We start from the raw sequence: 17549 nt of genomic DNA, 5'->3' as shown, positions 1-17549 counted from the left end.
GAGACAAATAAGATATCTCGACATAGTGGTGTCTTGATACCACCAGGAACGGGAAAGACAAATTCGAAAGAATCCAAAAAAGAGAAAAATTGGATCTATGTCCAACGGATCACACCTACCAAATAAGTCAGAAATTGACTTGTAAGTTGGTTATACAAATGATACAAATAAGGTACTTCTGATTTATAAACTAGAAGCTAGACATATATTTCTAGCCAAACATATATTTAAAATTTGAAAAATATCTTTAAAAGGCTATAACAATTTTTAAATAGTGATTAAGCTATTCAACCTCCATTCTGACTTAACTTATTTTTTTATCGGGATCTAACAATTGGTATCAGAGTTGTGCTTTTCAACGTGTTTGTTTAAGTAATTTACAGATCTACGGGCACAACGGAAAGTGATCCTATAATACCTTATCGAAATATCATCGGTTGTGGCGAAGGTTTATCTAGCTCTCGATTACCTCTGTTTGATGGCACCAATTTTGTAACATCGAAAACGAGATTCTGCATCTATGCTTGATCATCAAAGATTAAATTTTGATCATCAAAAATTCTGGGAATGTAATTGATAGCGTGCATAGTGCTCAAATATTGGAGGAGAAGAACAAGCAGGTCTGGAACAAAGATAAAATGATCTTTGGAAAAAAAGATTACTTAATAGATAGTGATCATTTGTTGACCGATAATCCATTAACAAATGAGAGAATCCGTTGAAAAATCAAGTAACAATTGAAAAGAAAAAACTAAAAAGGCTCAACAAAAAATTTAGGCCCATCAATAAATTTTTATAGGTGAAAGTAGCAAAACCAAGACAACAGAAAGAGGACATTGGACATTTGTCCGACAAGTAATTGAAAAGCAAATTAGAAAAAATAGAGCTTGTGAATAAAAAGAAAATGGGGACCATGAATGACAAAGTTGACATTAACAAGAAAAATTCTTACACTCCTGATAGAAATCCTCCCAGCAAGACATGTTCTAAATGTGGTAGTGGAAATTATCTTGTTGCTAATTGCAAAATTGTTACATCTGCATGCCGGTGATGTTTCACAATACATCATCTCAATTTACTTTGCTGCATTCATCATGCCAAATATTAACGGTCTTTATTTTAACAAACTATTCTTTGTTGGAAATTTTAATATACGTGACAAAACTTCTCTCTCAGGTGCTGACAATACGAAGGAGCGAAGGGAATATACTTTAATATTTTCTTAATATACTTTTAAATATTTTGATGGCGTAGTTTAACATATAATTTTAAAATTTTCTTTCATATAAATTAAAATATCAAATTTTAATTTATAAAAAAAGTTAACTTTATATTATAATATTAATTTACTATCATCAATTCATCAGAAGATTTGTCAAAAACGTGATATAAGAAAATAAAAGTATGACATAGAAATCACTGTTTCACATTACGTAAAACGGTAAAGGATATGCTATACATGGCCGCCCTACATATAACAGCGTTTCGGCAGGGGCCATTTAAAAGGATCGGTCATCGGTAGTAGAAGCGCGGGGGCATATCCAATAGTATTTGGCTCTCCCAATGTGGAGGAGATTCGTATATATACGAGAGAATATACCCTTATACTTAAAACTTTGGAGAAATCTTGTCCCCAATTTCCTCCAGTATTATTGGGTAACACTCAACGTGGAGAAGCAGGTGGGAACTAATAGGCATAGCAACTTTGTTGATCATTTACTTGCAGGACTCGAGACTTGAGTACGGAGAAATATGGAGTTGGTCAAGGTTGATTGTTGATACTTTGTTTTAGGGCTGTTTAACGAACCGACCTGTTCGCGAACAAGCTCGAGCTCGGCTCGTTAAGAGCTCGTTCGGCTCGGCTCGTTAAGTTAACGAGCTCGAGCTCGAACACAAAAAATTGTTCGTTAAGTAAACAAGCTCGAGCCGAGCTTTTAGTATGTTCGGCTCGAGCTCGCTCGGCTCGAGCTCGAGCTCGACTCGAGCTCGACTCGAGCTCGCTCGGCTCGAGCTCGGCTCGTTAAAGCTCGAAAAAATGTAATATTTTTGGGGTTTTTTTTTTATAATTTATATATGTTATTGAACTCAGAATTCAACATATAATTTATATATATATATATATTTTAGTGATGTAACCAAAATTTCGGAAAATAATAATTTTATATGGTTTGCTATTTTGACAGTCAAGTAGAAGGTTAACTAGTACCGCTAACTAGTGTTTAATCCTAAATTAGTTTCAATTTTTTAAAAAAATATTTCTTACCGATCCAACCTCATGGATGTTAACATATATACATTTTAGTGATATAAACAAAGTTTCAAAAAAATTAAAATTATTTGGTTAGCTATTTTAAGAGTCAACTAGCGGTTTGTTTTTATTTTTTTTCTGGCTCGGCTCGACTCGACTCGGCTTGTATTTGTTCGCGAACAAGCTCGTGTTCGGCTCGTTAGTTAACGAGCCGATCTTGAACACAATTTTTGTTCGATAAAAAAGCTCGGCTCGGCTCGGCTCGTCAGAAAAAAAATTAAAGCTCGGCTCGGTTCGGTCAAAACTCGGCTCGGCTCGGTTCGTGAACAGCCCTACTTTGTTTGTCCTCCAAACTATTACACTTATTTTAAATTGTTTACATATTTACAGGGGTGTATTCGATTGGGATTTTAATGCATTGTTTTTAGTCTATGGATTTTAATGGATTGTATGGGATTTTGATTTTTTGCGGATTCTTATGAAATGTCGCAGAGTTGATAGGGTTTAGCTACAATGCTTCAAAATCCCATTGATTTTGGTGGGATTTCAAAAAACTTAAAATACACTGAAGAATGCCACAAAATCCATCATTTTATGAAATGAAAAAAAATCCATCAGCATTTGAATACCATCAGATTTTAATGGATTTTAAACAATCCCAATTGAATACCATTGGATTTTAGAACATAATTTAAAATCCCAATTGAATACCACTAGATTTTGTAGCATAGTTTAAAATCCCAATTGAATACCTTAAGATTTTAATGGATTTCAAACAATCTCAATCGAATACCCTCGGATTTCATAAATGCAAAAAAATACTTTAAAATCCCAATCCAATACACCCCTTTTAGTGTAGAAAATGTTTATTATAATTTTTATGATATTGATACGGAATTTGAGAGTATATTCATTCCTCCCTCTGATAACATCCTCGATTAATATTTTAATCGATATGATCAATCATCTCAGTATCATTATCTCTTTATATTATGTAAAAGAAAATCTCGAGTTCTCTCAAATAATCTGAATTATATTTATCCTTTTCTCTAAAAATCCTCTAATGTAAATATTGAATATAACTTTTTCTAGTGATATAATTTTTAGAAAAAGAAATAATTAATAACATATTAGAAATAACTTTTTTTTATTTTATAATGAAAGAGAGAATTCAAATTTATATAATTTCTTTTTTAACCCAATGACCTCATTTCTAGAAAAATATGATTAATAACAATGTGGAAATATAGGGTTAAATGGCGTTTTGGTCATTCAACTGACCGTCAACTTGCAATTGGATCATCCAACTCAAAAAGCTTTCAAACACATCATTATACTCTTAAAAGTTTTCATTCAGGTCACCTTCCGTTAAACTCTGTTAAAAATTTGACGAAAAGCTGAATAAGCAGTCGTGAATTGGCTTAAATAAATCCACCGTGGCATGTACGGTCAGCAGAATCGGCATTTTAGTCACTCAACTGAGTACAAACTTGCAATCGGGTCATCAAACTCAAAAAAAACTTTCATTTAGGTCACTTATCGTAATATCCGTTAAAAAATGAAAAAAGAAATAATTAAAAGTTATCATGCAGCACCTTCTTTTCTTTCTTAATAATTTTGAAACTTATTAACAAATGAAACAAATACACACACACACACAAAATCAGCAGTTTCACCCAGAAACACTTAATCTTTGTTTGTCTTTTATCGTTTTACATATCTTATAAGGCCATTTGGAAAAACTCTTTAATATTTTCATTTTCATTTTTTAGGAGAGAAAAAATTTTCAAAATAAGTTTGTTAATAAGTTTCAAAATTTTTCAAAATTTGTTAATACGTTTCAAAATTTTTAGGAGAGAAAAAAAGGTGTTAGATGATAACTTTTAATTTTTTCTTTTTTCATTTTTTAACGGATATTACGATAAGTGACCTAAATGAAAGTTTTTTTTAGTTTGATGACCCGATTGCAAGTTTGTACTGAGTTGAGTGACCAAAATGCCAATTCTGCTGACTATACATGCCACGGTGGATTTATTTAAGCCAAGTCACGACTGCTTAGTCAGCTTTCCGTCAAATTTTTAACGGAGTTTAACGGCCAGTGTCCTGAATGAAAACTTTTAAGAGTATAATGATGTGTCTGAAAGCTTTTTGAGTTGGATGACCCAATTGCAAGTTGGTGGTCAGTTGAGTAACTAAAACACCATTTAACCCTGGAAATATATAAGGGTTTCGAATTTATAGTAAATGTGAATTCGAATGTCAATAAATTTTCTATTAAAAAATGAGGGGCGTTGATGCTTCTAATCAATTTCTCTAATTTTCTGAAATTTTTGAATATAATTATCTTAGTATCAAATCCTTGCACTTTTAAACTAATAAATTCACGCCTGAGTGAAAAAAATATAAATACCTCAATATTAAATTTAACATCTTTTCAGGCGAGGGAGGGCGAACATTCAGGACTCATGCTTTTTAGAGGATCCAAAATTTAACCATGCATATTACGCATTCAAGTTTAATATACGTTTTGATCAATTACTCACGAGTCTGTGTTATTATGATGTACTACTATATTACTTTTGAAATTTAACAAAATTAGGCCCATCACACTTTCGACTAATCCATTTCTCAAGATTTAAAAATTAAAAGGTTACTATATATAAGTTTCTTACCTTCATTTCATTATAATCTACTATGTATTAACATAAGTTAAGTCAGCATCACAAATAGTACTTTATAAAAAAAATTATTACAAAGACCCAAAAATTTTATTTCTGAACCTCATATGGCATGGAAGGCCGTGCGTGGACCTCACTTAGTAGTGAAAGAAAGCGCCATTGTTGCCTCCCTAATCAGTCTGCATGTTTGGGCGTAACAGACCACTAAAAAAAAAAGAAGGGCAATCCACATTCCACAATCCACACGAATAAGTGAAAGCCCAGTTTCAAGAGTGTTGAAAACATACCATATATCGTATGTTTTGTATCAGTGGATTCGTGATATCAACTTTCAACAATAAAACTGATTAATTTAAGAATTTTGTTTACCGTCGAGGCGATACCCGACCAGGAGCGGATCTAGTAAGAGGCACGGAAGACACGTGCCCCCTTAATTTTTTTTTTAATATTTTTTCATCATTCTAAATTTTATAAAATTACAGAAGTGCCCCCCTTAAATTTAAAAATATATAGGTGTTTTCCGAAAATTTGTTTGGTGCCCCCTAAATTCCGTCTCTAGATCTGCCTTGTAACCCGACTCAAAAGTTTTACTAGGGTAGGGTGAGTCCTCCCATTCTATCCGTCGTTAGCAAGTCAACTAACTACAGGCAATTTTTTTTGGTGTAGAAGTGCCGTAAATAAGCATTAACTTTAAAAATATTATTGAATGCATGATCATGAAGTATGAATAGAAATAATTTTTTGACTTAAATTAAAAATAATCGGTCCGTTGTCAAACCTGCACGGATTTATTTTAGGACACCCCTAAAAGGCTTTATGCTAATAGAATTATTTGGCTGCGACTTGGATCGACACCCACTCAACAAACTCCACCCCAGAACAAAATGCCATCCTCTTCCAATGTGTCGAGAAAACCTAAAGGAAAAAAACAAAAAAAATCAAATGTCCTTTATGTTGGGACAGCTAGAGTATTTACTTCGGACATTGATGATAAACCAACCCCTTAGAAAAGTGGGGGACTTAGAGGTGCATGGATCTACGATCTACTATCTCGTTTTGCATTAAGATGAAAGTTAAGGTCACATTATTGTCAATATGAAGTGCCTTGCACCTCTTAAAAAACCTTCCACGAATGTACCTACCATTCATCAACTTACATTACACTTGACCAGGGCCGGATTCATTCGGGGCTTAAGCATCCCTGACTCACAAAAATAAAATTTAGTCGTGTTTAGTAATAGGCCTGTTATGTATGATCTTATATTTGACATCGAGAACTATCAACTTTAAGCTCTCCGTTTAACAAATTCTAGATCCGTCATTGCAGAACGAGAAACATTTGTGCATAACTAAACTTTTGGAGGGCTAGTGTGTATAGTGAAAAAAGACAGGAGGCCTGACACAATTTCGATTCGATCTTCTGCAAACACAATAAATTCTTATTCTCGTAACTCTATATATGTTAACTCCTGTACCCTCAATTCTCACAAGTACAATAATATATGGTATATCTGTAGCATACAAAGTATACATAGAAATCTTATACTGAAGTCCATGTAGATATCTAGTAAAAATTTATTACTGATCTTAATTTCTTGATTGCTAGTTCAAAAGTTCTTCAATCATTTGCAAAGCGATTCTGTCTTCTTCGTCTCCGGTTTCTCTTTTAATGCTAGAATTCTGACACTTAGTGAAATCGGGATTGTTGTGTAGATCAAACTTGCTGATCCAATCCGAATGCGAACAGATAGCTCCTGCCCTTTTTTGCCAGACACCAATATGAGAATTTTTAGTATCAAGCATCAAACATATGAGTGATGGCGCAACTCTTCTTTCACTCCACTTTTTAAGTTTTTCTTTTATAATTGTTTCCGCCCTGTTACTCTTTGTAGCTGATCCAGAATCTTCATAGCCGCGATCAGGAGTCGTTGGGATGGCTCCATTTCCGTAACTATTGTCATTGGCCTCATTGGAATCTTGGCCAGGAACAGCGACGGGGAAGTTGGTTTTTGCAGTCCTGCCACTCATCAATGTAGCAGCATGATCATAGGCTTTGGCTGCTTCTTCGGGTGTGTCGAATGTACCTAGCCACACCCTTTTCTTCCTGTGCACGGATGTCACAATATTAGACTATAAAATCATACATCAGTTTCTCACCAAAATATTAATCAGTTACAGATAAGTACTTGTCTTACATAATTGGGTGGCGGATCTCAGAGACCCAAGAGCCCCAATGACGTTGCCTTACGCCTCTGTATTTCTTCGATGGAACCATGAATCCTGGATCATATAGTTCGACTGGTGTCAGAAGAGTATGTGTTGGACTTGACACATTATATAAATGGTCTGTGACAAATTCTACAACCAGCTGTCCCACAAAGTTTGCATTTCGCAGGGCACTTGGGACTGGCATTAATGTCTGCACCTAAGCAAGGTCCCAGAATATAATTACGAAAAGATCAAGTCAAAATTTATAGTTGAAATTTTTTTAATAAGTTTGATTGCGCCAATAAAATTCATTAACAATTTTTAATCATCGCGAGCAGAAGAATTAACCTCTCATTCCGTAAGCAAATAGTGAAATAGTACAATTTAATCACAAAGCAGAAAGAGGGGTTGGCACCAAATTAACTACTACAAAAACATAGTAGTAAAATATATGCTATAGAGATTAGTGAAAATGAGCAACAATGAAAAAAATGTGATGTTCTTTGCAGAAGAACTTAATTCTTTTAGTACCATATATCAGCATTATGAACTTTGTTTTCTTGGCACCTAACATTTTAGACTATGCATTTTGCCATTAGAATAGTGATACTAATTGGTAGGCAGGCTAAATTGTTCACAATACGCGTACTAAGTAAGAATCCCTTAATATTCTTCGTAAGGTGGTGGACTTATACTGAAATCACCCTGATAGGGGGATTAGAGGGCTATAAAGGCGTGAGAATCCTGCATTTTGTTTGCTGAACAGGATGAAGGGAAGACATGGGGAGGACCAAAAATTTACTTCCAGAATGCTAAAGTCATCTGTGTTCAGTGGTTGATGAATCCAAGTGATTACAGGACTTGGTGACGTCTACCATTTCTACTCATGAATCATGACAGAGATTGTTGTTTGACAGTAAAATGCCTAATGACGATGGCGGGAAGAGGATTATCAGTTCTAAAGGTAGCATTAGTGATTGTGATGTGAATTTGATAATCCTTTCCACAGGAAATATCAGACAGACTTCAGGAACCATAAGATTTCCACAGTCCAGTTTTTCTGGTAATTCTATTAAAAGGTTGTGCCAAGGGAGGCACGGATGATATTCACTGCCAGCTTAATAGGTCAATCGCTTGGGAAGTGCTAGTTCAGTTGAGATTACTCGAAAATGTCCTTATTACCACAGTCTACATTTATATTGCAAAACAAGACACTGAATGAGCAATTGTTTGGACCCTTTGATGGCTGAATTATCTTTCAGGCACCATATTCTCCAAAATGCATCAGAGCTTGTGTGATTAGTGGCAATGATGATATTATCGTCCGAACCATTCAGGATATAGCCATGTTACTCTTAAAGCCAAAATAACCTTCATATTAATTAATACTCATTATTTCATTTGACATCGGGAGTTCTTTCTCGCGGGACAACTTCAACGGTGACCTAAAAGTCCAAATTCAGGCCATTATTCTTAAAAAAAATAATTAAAATCACAGTAATTAACACTCGGTATTTCACTGGACTTTGCGAGTTCTATCTCTCAGTACTTAATGGACAGTAAAAAAAAGGTAGAGGTGCTTTTGCACTTGGTCCCGAGAGAAATTATATTTAAGGATTGTTAGTAAAATCGAGAAAGGGAGATGTTCAGAAGACCTCCGACCAAAGGTCTTCAGACAATGCTGCTATAATCTATGAAGTAGATTAATTTGAAGCTCAGCAAGCGAGGAGATTCATGATCTATAGCTACATCATTGTAAGATGATGCTAATAGATTAATAGGCAACTTGTTTATTATAAATTTATAATTGACAACTCAAAGCCATTTTTAAAGTACAAATTATTTAATTTTACAAAAAATATTTTATCCTGATACTCGTAGTTGCTTCAAATGAAATATTATTCGGTGGTTCTCGAAATACAATAAATTTTATTTCCTGGATAAATGAAGTTAAATTCACAAAACTCTCAATTTCGAGTACATTATTGATTATTACATCATTGCACGAGTAATCAAACTGCTCCTATATACATGTAGCCGTGCTTTATTCGTATTCAACCAGAACAATACACGTAACGTGGATGGTGTTTAGTTTCACATTATGCAAGTGATGGAGCCAATCTTTGTGAGATCCGTGTGAGAAATGAGCAGACCAACAGACCACGCTTTGGCAAATGGCAAGGCCTCCATACGTTTACTCACTTTCTCTATATCTTCCGTGATTGCATTCAAAGACGTCCACAAATACGTTAATGACCACAATCACTAACATCAGCACCTATACAAAACCCTCATAAAACAGAATATATTCATTCTTTGGAACTGAAAAATTTTAAAAATATTTTACAACCAAATTTGAAAAAGAATACTAATTTTATACGGAAATTTGAATAATCAACTTGATTCAAATAATTACTATCACTTTTTAACCGGATGATGATTTTTTATCGATTCATTCATCAATTTTTATCCGTGAGACAGTTATCAGTAATGAACGACGGTCAAATAAAAAATTTTATGGTGCGGGTGAGGTGAGTGAGAAAGAGGGGGCCACGTATGCGTCATGTATCACGAGTAACACAAATATATAAAATTTCAAAAAAGAAGCACTCTGTTATAAAATAATATATTAAGTGATTGTCAAAAGCTTAGTCAAGAAGACTCGCAAATCTTATCAAGTAAGTTTGGTGAAACTTACTAAGGAAGACTCGCAAAGCTTATCAAGGAAGTCTGGCGATACTTACTCGAGAAGAATCGCATAGCTTATCGAGGAAGACTTACGATACTTACTCGAGAAGAATCGTAATACTTAACCTAGAAGTATTGCAAATCTTAGTTAGGAAGATTCATCAACCAACCTCTATAAATAGCTAGTTCAGTTGAAATGAATTCTATTCTGAAATATTCTGAAATACAACTACTTTCTCTCTCCATCTCCTATTCTCTTTATACTTTCCAGAATAGTTTCCTTTTCTTATTTTTGTATAGTTTAATAGTATATATTACAAGATTTACAACACGTTATCAGCACGAGACTCTGCCGAACTGAGATATGCCAAAGAAGGACTCTGCCAAACTGAGATAAGTCAAACAAGGTACATCATAAACAGGTACAATCTAACCTACTCTAAATACTGCGACTTTCACAGAAATAAGGTACGATCTATCTCTACTCATTTTACAATTATTACTATCGGTATTGCTTATGAATTTACTATTGCTTGATTTGTTAATGGCGGCAATGCCGTTAAAACCTTTTAGTTATATCATACTGTATAAATATTATATTGTTTGTGTATTAACTTGAAATATTGATATGTCATATTTTATATATTTGTTTTACATTCAGAATGACGAGCCTTGTAAAATTAGAGTTTGTTGCCTTAGATGTTTCCTGGAATAATTATCTATCATGGTTCCTTGAAATGATTTTACACATTAGTGCTAACAGTCTAAAAGACACTATTGACTTAGAAAATAACCCCCTCACCCATTGAAATAATCTCAAGGATAGATTTGATCACCAGAAACCTATTCACTTACCATCTGCCCGTTCTGACTGTTTGATTTGAGGTTACAAGATTTCAAATCTGTAGTTGAACATAATTCTGCTTTTTTCAAGATAAGCTCAAATATTAATTTTGTATGGTGAAAATATTATTGATGCCGAAATAATTGAAAAGACCCTATCAACTTTTTCACCCAAATACTATGATTTTGGCACAACGATATAGAGAGCGGAGTTTCCAAAAATATGGCGCGATGGTATATCTCCTTCTTGTGGTTGAAAAGAATAATGAGTTGCTATTGACAAACCATCAGATTCGTCCCATAGGCTCTGCCCAGGTACCTGAAGTACATAACACGTCATTCCTGAAGAATGAACGTGGGAAAGGGCATAGAGGAGGACGAGGTTATGGACGAAACTGTGGACGTTGAAATTTCCATAGTCGGTTTCGAAATCAATATCATTCTGGCCACCTGAAGGGGCAACGTGATGGTTAAAACTCAGGCCACTAGAAATGGCAACATGAAGTGCCAAAATAAAGGCACCCCAAAAAGGAGAGAACCGAGGCATATGTCATTGGTGCGGATCTGAGGGACATTAGCAATGTACCTATCACACACCTAAACATCTTGTTGATCTCTATGGGTTATCCAAAAGGAATAATGGGAAGAGAGTAGAAACAAACTTTGTTAATTATAATCTAGTCAATGAACCAGTCAATAAGGCCTCAAATGAAATATATACTGGTGCTAACCTTTATTATGGTTGAGACGACTAGACTTTATATTTATTGTCTTGCTTTACTTATTTCCTTTATGTTTTACATTTTTTCTTTATCTGCTTGTTTCATGTTGTTGTTTAATATACACGGTGTGTTTTTTTAAATATGTTTTTCATTAATATATGTATAGCGATGGAAGATATATGCATTATTGATTCCACAACCACACACACTAATTTACAAAGTTAGAAATACTTTCACAGTTGACTAATAAAACCAACTTACATGTCTGGACGGTATCGGGTACATCATACATAATAGAGGTTTCTGAGAAGCTAGTTTTATTCTGCCAAATAAGACGCACATAAGATGCTCTATACTCTAGAAAGGCAACTAGAAACCTACTAAGGTTTAAAGATACTCGTTTGTAATGGTTTCACGTTGAAACTACTGATGAGAATGAAAAAGAATATCTTTTCATCACCTCAAACACTGTTGACAATAAAAAGGTCTTTGAAAAATTTCACTCAATTTCTTCAGGATTATATGTTACAAGAATAAGAGCTATTGAATCTCATAGTGTCAACATTCCCAAAGTCACAAACCTAAAACTACTTTTCCCTTGGCATGAAAGGCTTGATCATCTAGGAATATCTATGATGCGTCATATTATTAAAGAATCTAGAGGACATCCTTTTATAACTCAAAAGGTAATGCCCAAGGTGAACTTCCTTGTTCAGTATGTTCCTTAAAAAGTTTTGATTGTCTGATCATTCCTAGTTAAGCTTCAAACTGAATCCCCGAAATTCTTAGAAAGAATTCAAGGTGACATTTGTGGTCCTATTCATCCATCTTCCGGCACATTTAGGTACTTTATTGATGCGTCAACTCGATGGTCCCTTATATGCCTTTACCAAATTACTTGCCTTAATAATCAATAGAGTAAAGAGCTATGTGAGCTACAATTATTTAGTATCTTGTCAAATAGTAGTTCACAAATAAATCGAATCATATGATTGTCATAGACAATCTTTTGGTTAACTGGTCATTAAAAAGATTTTAGAGATACTAGTGGGGGACTTTTGATAATTGAAGAATGTGCCCTTATTGCATTGTCACAAAGAACTACACTGAGGAACAATAGTATATATGCTGGTTTTGATTCTTCGTTTAATATAAGGTATCTAGAGTCATTAACTGGTGATATTTTTTCTGCACAGTATGCTGATTTTCATTTTGGTGAATCTATATTCCCTAAATCAGGGGGAGAAAATATTTTGCATAAATTATGTGATATCTTCGAATGCATCAGTTTTGAATTATATTGATCTACTAATAATATGGGTCATAACTTCAAAGAGTTATTTATATGCAAAATATTGATAATCAATGCCGAATTCTTTTAGTGATTTTTAGACATATTATCACACATACATGCTATTAATGCTTTGGTAAGGATTGAAATCCTGATTTATAAAGCAATTTTTGAAGAATTGGTTAGAATATAATAAGCACGCCGGAAGCGTGGGAAATCTATTCGTACATATGATATTGTACTGTGAAATTACAAATTGATTATACTTGCCCCAGAAGTGGCAAGCTTTTTGATATATACCCTAAAAGCGGTATTACCCCTTGTAGAGGTTATTCTTTTATGAAACGGAAATTAATTAGACTTGCCAAGAAGTGGCAACAATTCCATAAAATACCCCAGAAGTGGTATTACCTCCTGAAGAGGTTTGAGCCCCTGAAGTGGCTGAAACAAAATTCCTAGAAATGGGATTATCTCTGAAAGATGATATTGTCCCAGAAGTGACAAATACATACCCCAGAAGTGGTATTGCCTCCTGAAGAGGTTCAAGCCCCTGAAGTGGCTGTGACAAATCCTCCTGAAGAGGAAATTGCCCCAGAAGTGGCACATGCCCTAGAAGTGGCAAATGCCCCAGAAGTGGCAAATGCTTCCATGGAAGCAAAGGTACCTGAAAGTTATGAGATCTCTATAATTTATGTACATAAAGGGAAATTATTGGATCGTGAGAGTACTAAGATTGATGATATGTATGTGATATTATTATAAACTCCGATCCTAAACCACAAAGTGTGGAGAAGTGTCGACAATGAGATAATTGGATCGTGGGAGTATTGAGATTGCGATATGTATGCAATATTATTATGAACTCCGATCTTGAACCACAAAGTGTGGAAGAGTGTCGACAATGATATGATTGGCCAAAATGAAAAATTGCAATCTAGGAAGAATTGCAATTCTTGCGCAAGGTAAATGTATATGGACCTATAGTTTAAACACCAGCTGGTGAAGTCCCCGTTGAGGATAGATGAGTATTTGTATGAAAATGAAATGAGAGATGAAATTGTGAGATATAAAGCTTGGTTGATAGCCCAAGGATTCTCTCAGAGACCTGGATTTGATTATTAGGAAACATACTCTCCTATAAGGGATAGAGTTACTTTTATTTCCTAATGGGTATAATTTTAATCACCAGGAAATATACTCTCCTGTAATGGATGGAGTTACCTCTCATTTTATAATGAGTATGGCTTTGGAAACACGTCTGATGGACGTTGTGATAGCATACTTTTATATATCACTTGATAGTGATATTTTTATGAAAATCCCTGAAGGATTAGAGATAGAGGACACTAAGCCTTGACATTTATATTATGTTATATCCCAACGATTATTATATGGTTTGAAACAATTTGGTCGTATGTAGTACAAAATGCTTGGTAAATAATTATTGAATGATGGATATGTTAATCATCAGGTATGTCTTTGCATTTTTATTCAACGTTCACCAACCGTTTTTGTTATAATTGTTGATATGTGGATGATTTGAATATTATTGGTACTTTTGAAGATATTACTAATGCTATTAACCATTTGAAAAATGAGTTTTGAAATGAAAGATCTTCGAAAGACAAGATTTTGTTTAGGTATACAGGTGGAACACTTATCTTCAGGCATATTTGTTTATCAATCAAACTACATTGAAAAGGTCCTTGATCGGTTCTAAGTGGACAAAGTTCATCCACTAACCACGTCAATGGTTTGTCAATCACTTGAGGTTGAAAAGGATCCCTTCCGTCCTAGAGAACAGGATGAATAAGCACTCGAATCTGAAGTTTCCTACCTTCGTGCAATTGGAGCCCTTATATTGCATTTGTTGTGAACCTGTTGACGAGATTCAATTCTGGCCCAACTAAAAGATGCTGGATACATGTCAGATCTTCACTTTGGGCGATTACAAACAAAGTTACTGGAAATTCATGAAGCAAGCAAATGATGTATTTGGTTAAGACAACTCAAGAAAAGACATGTCTAAGGAGATCGAACAAAACACATATTGTCAGAATTCTTCTATACTCAGGAGTTTTCAGAAAAATGGTGATATTGATGTACAACAAGTTCGTTCATCCAATAACCTGGTGGATAAACCTGCAAAGTCATTACCGACATCAACATTTGAGAAGTTACGAAGTTATATGGGTATACGAAGATTAAGAGGTCTACTGGATCAAGATGTCGAAATGTGAGTAATTTAATTCAGGGGGAGACTGTACTCTTTTTCCTTCGACAAGGTTTTTATCCCACTGGGTTTTTCCTTGCAAGGTTTTAACGAGGCAGTCAATCTCTATGATAACTCGCATTTGACAATCAAGGGGGAGTGTTATAAAATAATATATTAAGTGATTGTCAAAAGCTTAGTCAAGAAGACTCGCAAATCTTATCAAGTAAGTTTGGTGAAACTTACTAAGGAAGACTCGCAAAGCTTATCAAGGAAGTCTGGCGATACTTACTCGAGAAGAATCGCATAGCTTATCGAGGAAGACTTACGATACTTACTCGAGAAGAATCGTAATACTTAACCTAGAAGTATTGCAAATCTTAGTTAGGAAGATTCATCAACCAACCTCTATAAATAGCTAGTTCAGTTGAAATGAATTCTATTCTGAAATATTCTGAAATACAACTACTTTCTCTCTCCATCTCCTATTCTCTTTATACTTTCCAGAATAGTTTCCTTTTCTTATTTTTGTATAGTTTAATAGTATATATTACAAGATTTACAACACACTCCTTTTTTTGGTTCCAAGGGCTGGCAGACTCACAAGTCCACCCTTCTCTTCCATCATACAAAAAGCCATCTCTCCACACAACAAAATCCTATAATAATGCAATTTGATTCCATGTATAAATAATGTAACTGTTGTTCCCTTCATTCATCACACACCAAACACTTTTTCTTCAGGGACCAACTAGTTGTTGTGACAATGGCTTCTTCTATATTGAACACGAATTCTAGTACTAGCACGGTCATGTTGGCCACTGCCATGGCCGCCGTCTCCGGCACCGTCATTGTCCTTGCTTTAGGCCTCCACAAATTTCACCTACCAACATCCTCATCCCTCATCTCTGCTTCAGGTACCGTCTAATTTGTTTATTGAACCTTCTTATATGTCTAACGTATTTTTCTCGAGAGTCGAACTCAAGTGTCCTGGGATAACAGTGGATATACCCGCCACCCAGGCTATTTAAATCACGCTTTGTATGCCAGCGTATTTTAAATAAATATAGAAAATAGTTAAATTGATAATTTTACGATCTCTGTACTAAATGTTTGTGCAAATTATTTGTTAGATGCGAGCAAGAGGGAGAAAAAGAAGAAGAGAGTGCAGTTTGCAGAAGACGTGGTTGATCCGGTTGGAAACAGCGAAGAATTTAGACGACGACAACGGAATAGAGGCAGTAATAACGGTAACAGTAGTACTAGTAGAAAGGGAAGAGAATTGCAGGCTAACAGAATGGCTCTCTACAACGGAATTCTCCAAGACCGTGTTCTTCACCGCACTGCATATTCCTCGTATTGATGATTCTTGCACAACAGTCAACACCTACATCTTCTGATTGTAAATAATCATCAGCCCCTCGTGTATGTAAACTTAAGAATTGTTAGTATTAGTGTTATGAAAGGTCAAGTAATGAAGGGTTCAATTTTTAACAACAGTGATTAATTTCCGAGTTTGGTTTTAATTATTTTCTTTGTAATTGGATGAAGATCATCATCAGCATGGCCACGGCCACGGCTGTTTTTCGAAAGTTTTCTTAGTATCTCTTAAGAACATATTTCTAGATCCAACCCGAGCATGGCCAGCCTAATTGACTTCAAATTTTTGTTGTTATGAAAAATTATGTCAACTATGGCGAATCTATTTCGAAAAATATAAAAAATATGATTTTAACAATTATTTATCATCCGCTCGAATTGATAGTATTTTCTTATTGAATATCCATGTGGGCTCAATTGGGCACCCCTATGAGGACCAGTAAAGCGGTTCAATAAGACCCAATCGTTTGTGCAATTTGTTTATAAGATGTGCAGGCATGCACATGTCGTCAGACGCATGTTTACATGTACTTTTCTAGAATCAACCATTCAGCTGTTAGTTGTTTATTTGGTTTGTTGGTTACTCAAACCTACCCATGCCCCATTATGCTGGAGCCTTCCATGAGGTTGCTTCGGAAAATGCCGGATAATTTCTTGTTGTTACTCGTTACGCCCACGCACAATGTCAAAAATATGATATACTGTGGGATTGTGTTTGTTCATGATCAGCGCCCTACCCAAAAATTCACTTCAATTGATCGGAGAAGGAATCAGTTGCCAAAATTCAGCCAGCACAACGATTTTTATTCATAAGTTTCTAGTCTTGGGTAGTGTCATGAGCGGATTTAGACCTAAAATCTTAGAGGGATAACAAGCAAATTTTCGAAAAACACATATATATCTTTGAATTTTGAGGGAACACTTCTATAATTTTGCAAAATTTAGAATGGTGAAAAAATGTAAAAAAGAAAATTTGGGGAAACACGTGTGCCCGTGCCTCTTCCTAGATCCGCCTCTAGGTGTGTGTGTAAATTCCGACCTGAATTTGATGTCACATGAATAGAAAATAATATCTAACATTTAGCTAAAATTTATTTACTATGGTTTCATACAATTTTTTGCAATTTTGGGTTCGGTTACAAATTTTTATTCAATTTTTCTCATCTCCAATGATCGATGTCAACTCAACACCCCTCACTCCTACTTAGTATATGTAGGGACGTATCCAGGAATTCAAATTCGTGGGGGCAAAGATTAAAGCAGGGAAATTTTTTTTCGT

The 17549-nt window shown here is 34.8% G+C and overlaps 2 protein-coding genes across 2 annotated transcripts; one reads left to right on the top strand and one right to left on the bottom strand.

Annotated features, from left to right (window-relative positions):
- Nucleotides 1-6301: 6301 nt before the first annotated feature.
- On the bottom strand, nt 6302-7354 carry LOC108192446 (ethylene-responsive transcription factor WIN1). The gene is made up of 2 exons (XM_017372711.2): nt 7122-7354; nt 6302-7030 (listed from the first exon to the last, which is right to left on the bottom strand). Exons 1-2 carry the CDS (start codon nt 7337-7339, stop codon nt 6529-6531), a joined length of 720 nt encoding a protein of 239 aa, XP_017228200.1. The 5' UTR covers nt 7340-7354; the 3' UTR covers nt 6302-6528.
- Nucleotides 7355-15510: 8156 nt separating this feature from the next.
- On the top strand, nt 15511-16389 carry LOC108220540 (uncharacterized). Its single transcript, XM_017394338.2, has 2 exons — nt 15511-15807; nt 16024-16389. The coding sequence occupies exons 1-2, from the start codon at nt 15657-15659 to the stop codon at nt 16251-16253; spliced, it is 381 nt and encodes a 126-aa protein (XP_017249827.1). The 5' UTR covers nt 15511-15656; the 3' UTR covers nt 16254-16389.
- The last annotated feature ends 1160 nt before the right edge of the window (nt 16390-17549 follow it).

This window comes from Daucus carota, chromosome 5, assembly GCF_001625215.2.
Source record: "Daucus carota subsp. sativus chromosome 5, DH1 v3.0, whole genome shotgun sequence".
NCBI lineage: Eukaryota > Viridiplantae > Streptophyta > Magnoliopsida > Apiales > Apiaceae > Daucus > Daucus carota.
The sequence above is the reverse complement of the archived record's forward strand: the minus strand, read 5'-3'. Positions and strand labels throughout refer to the sequence as shown.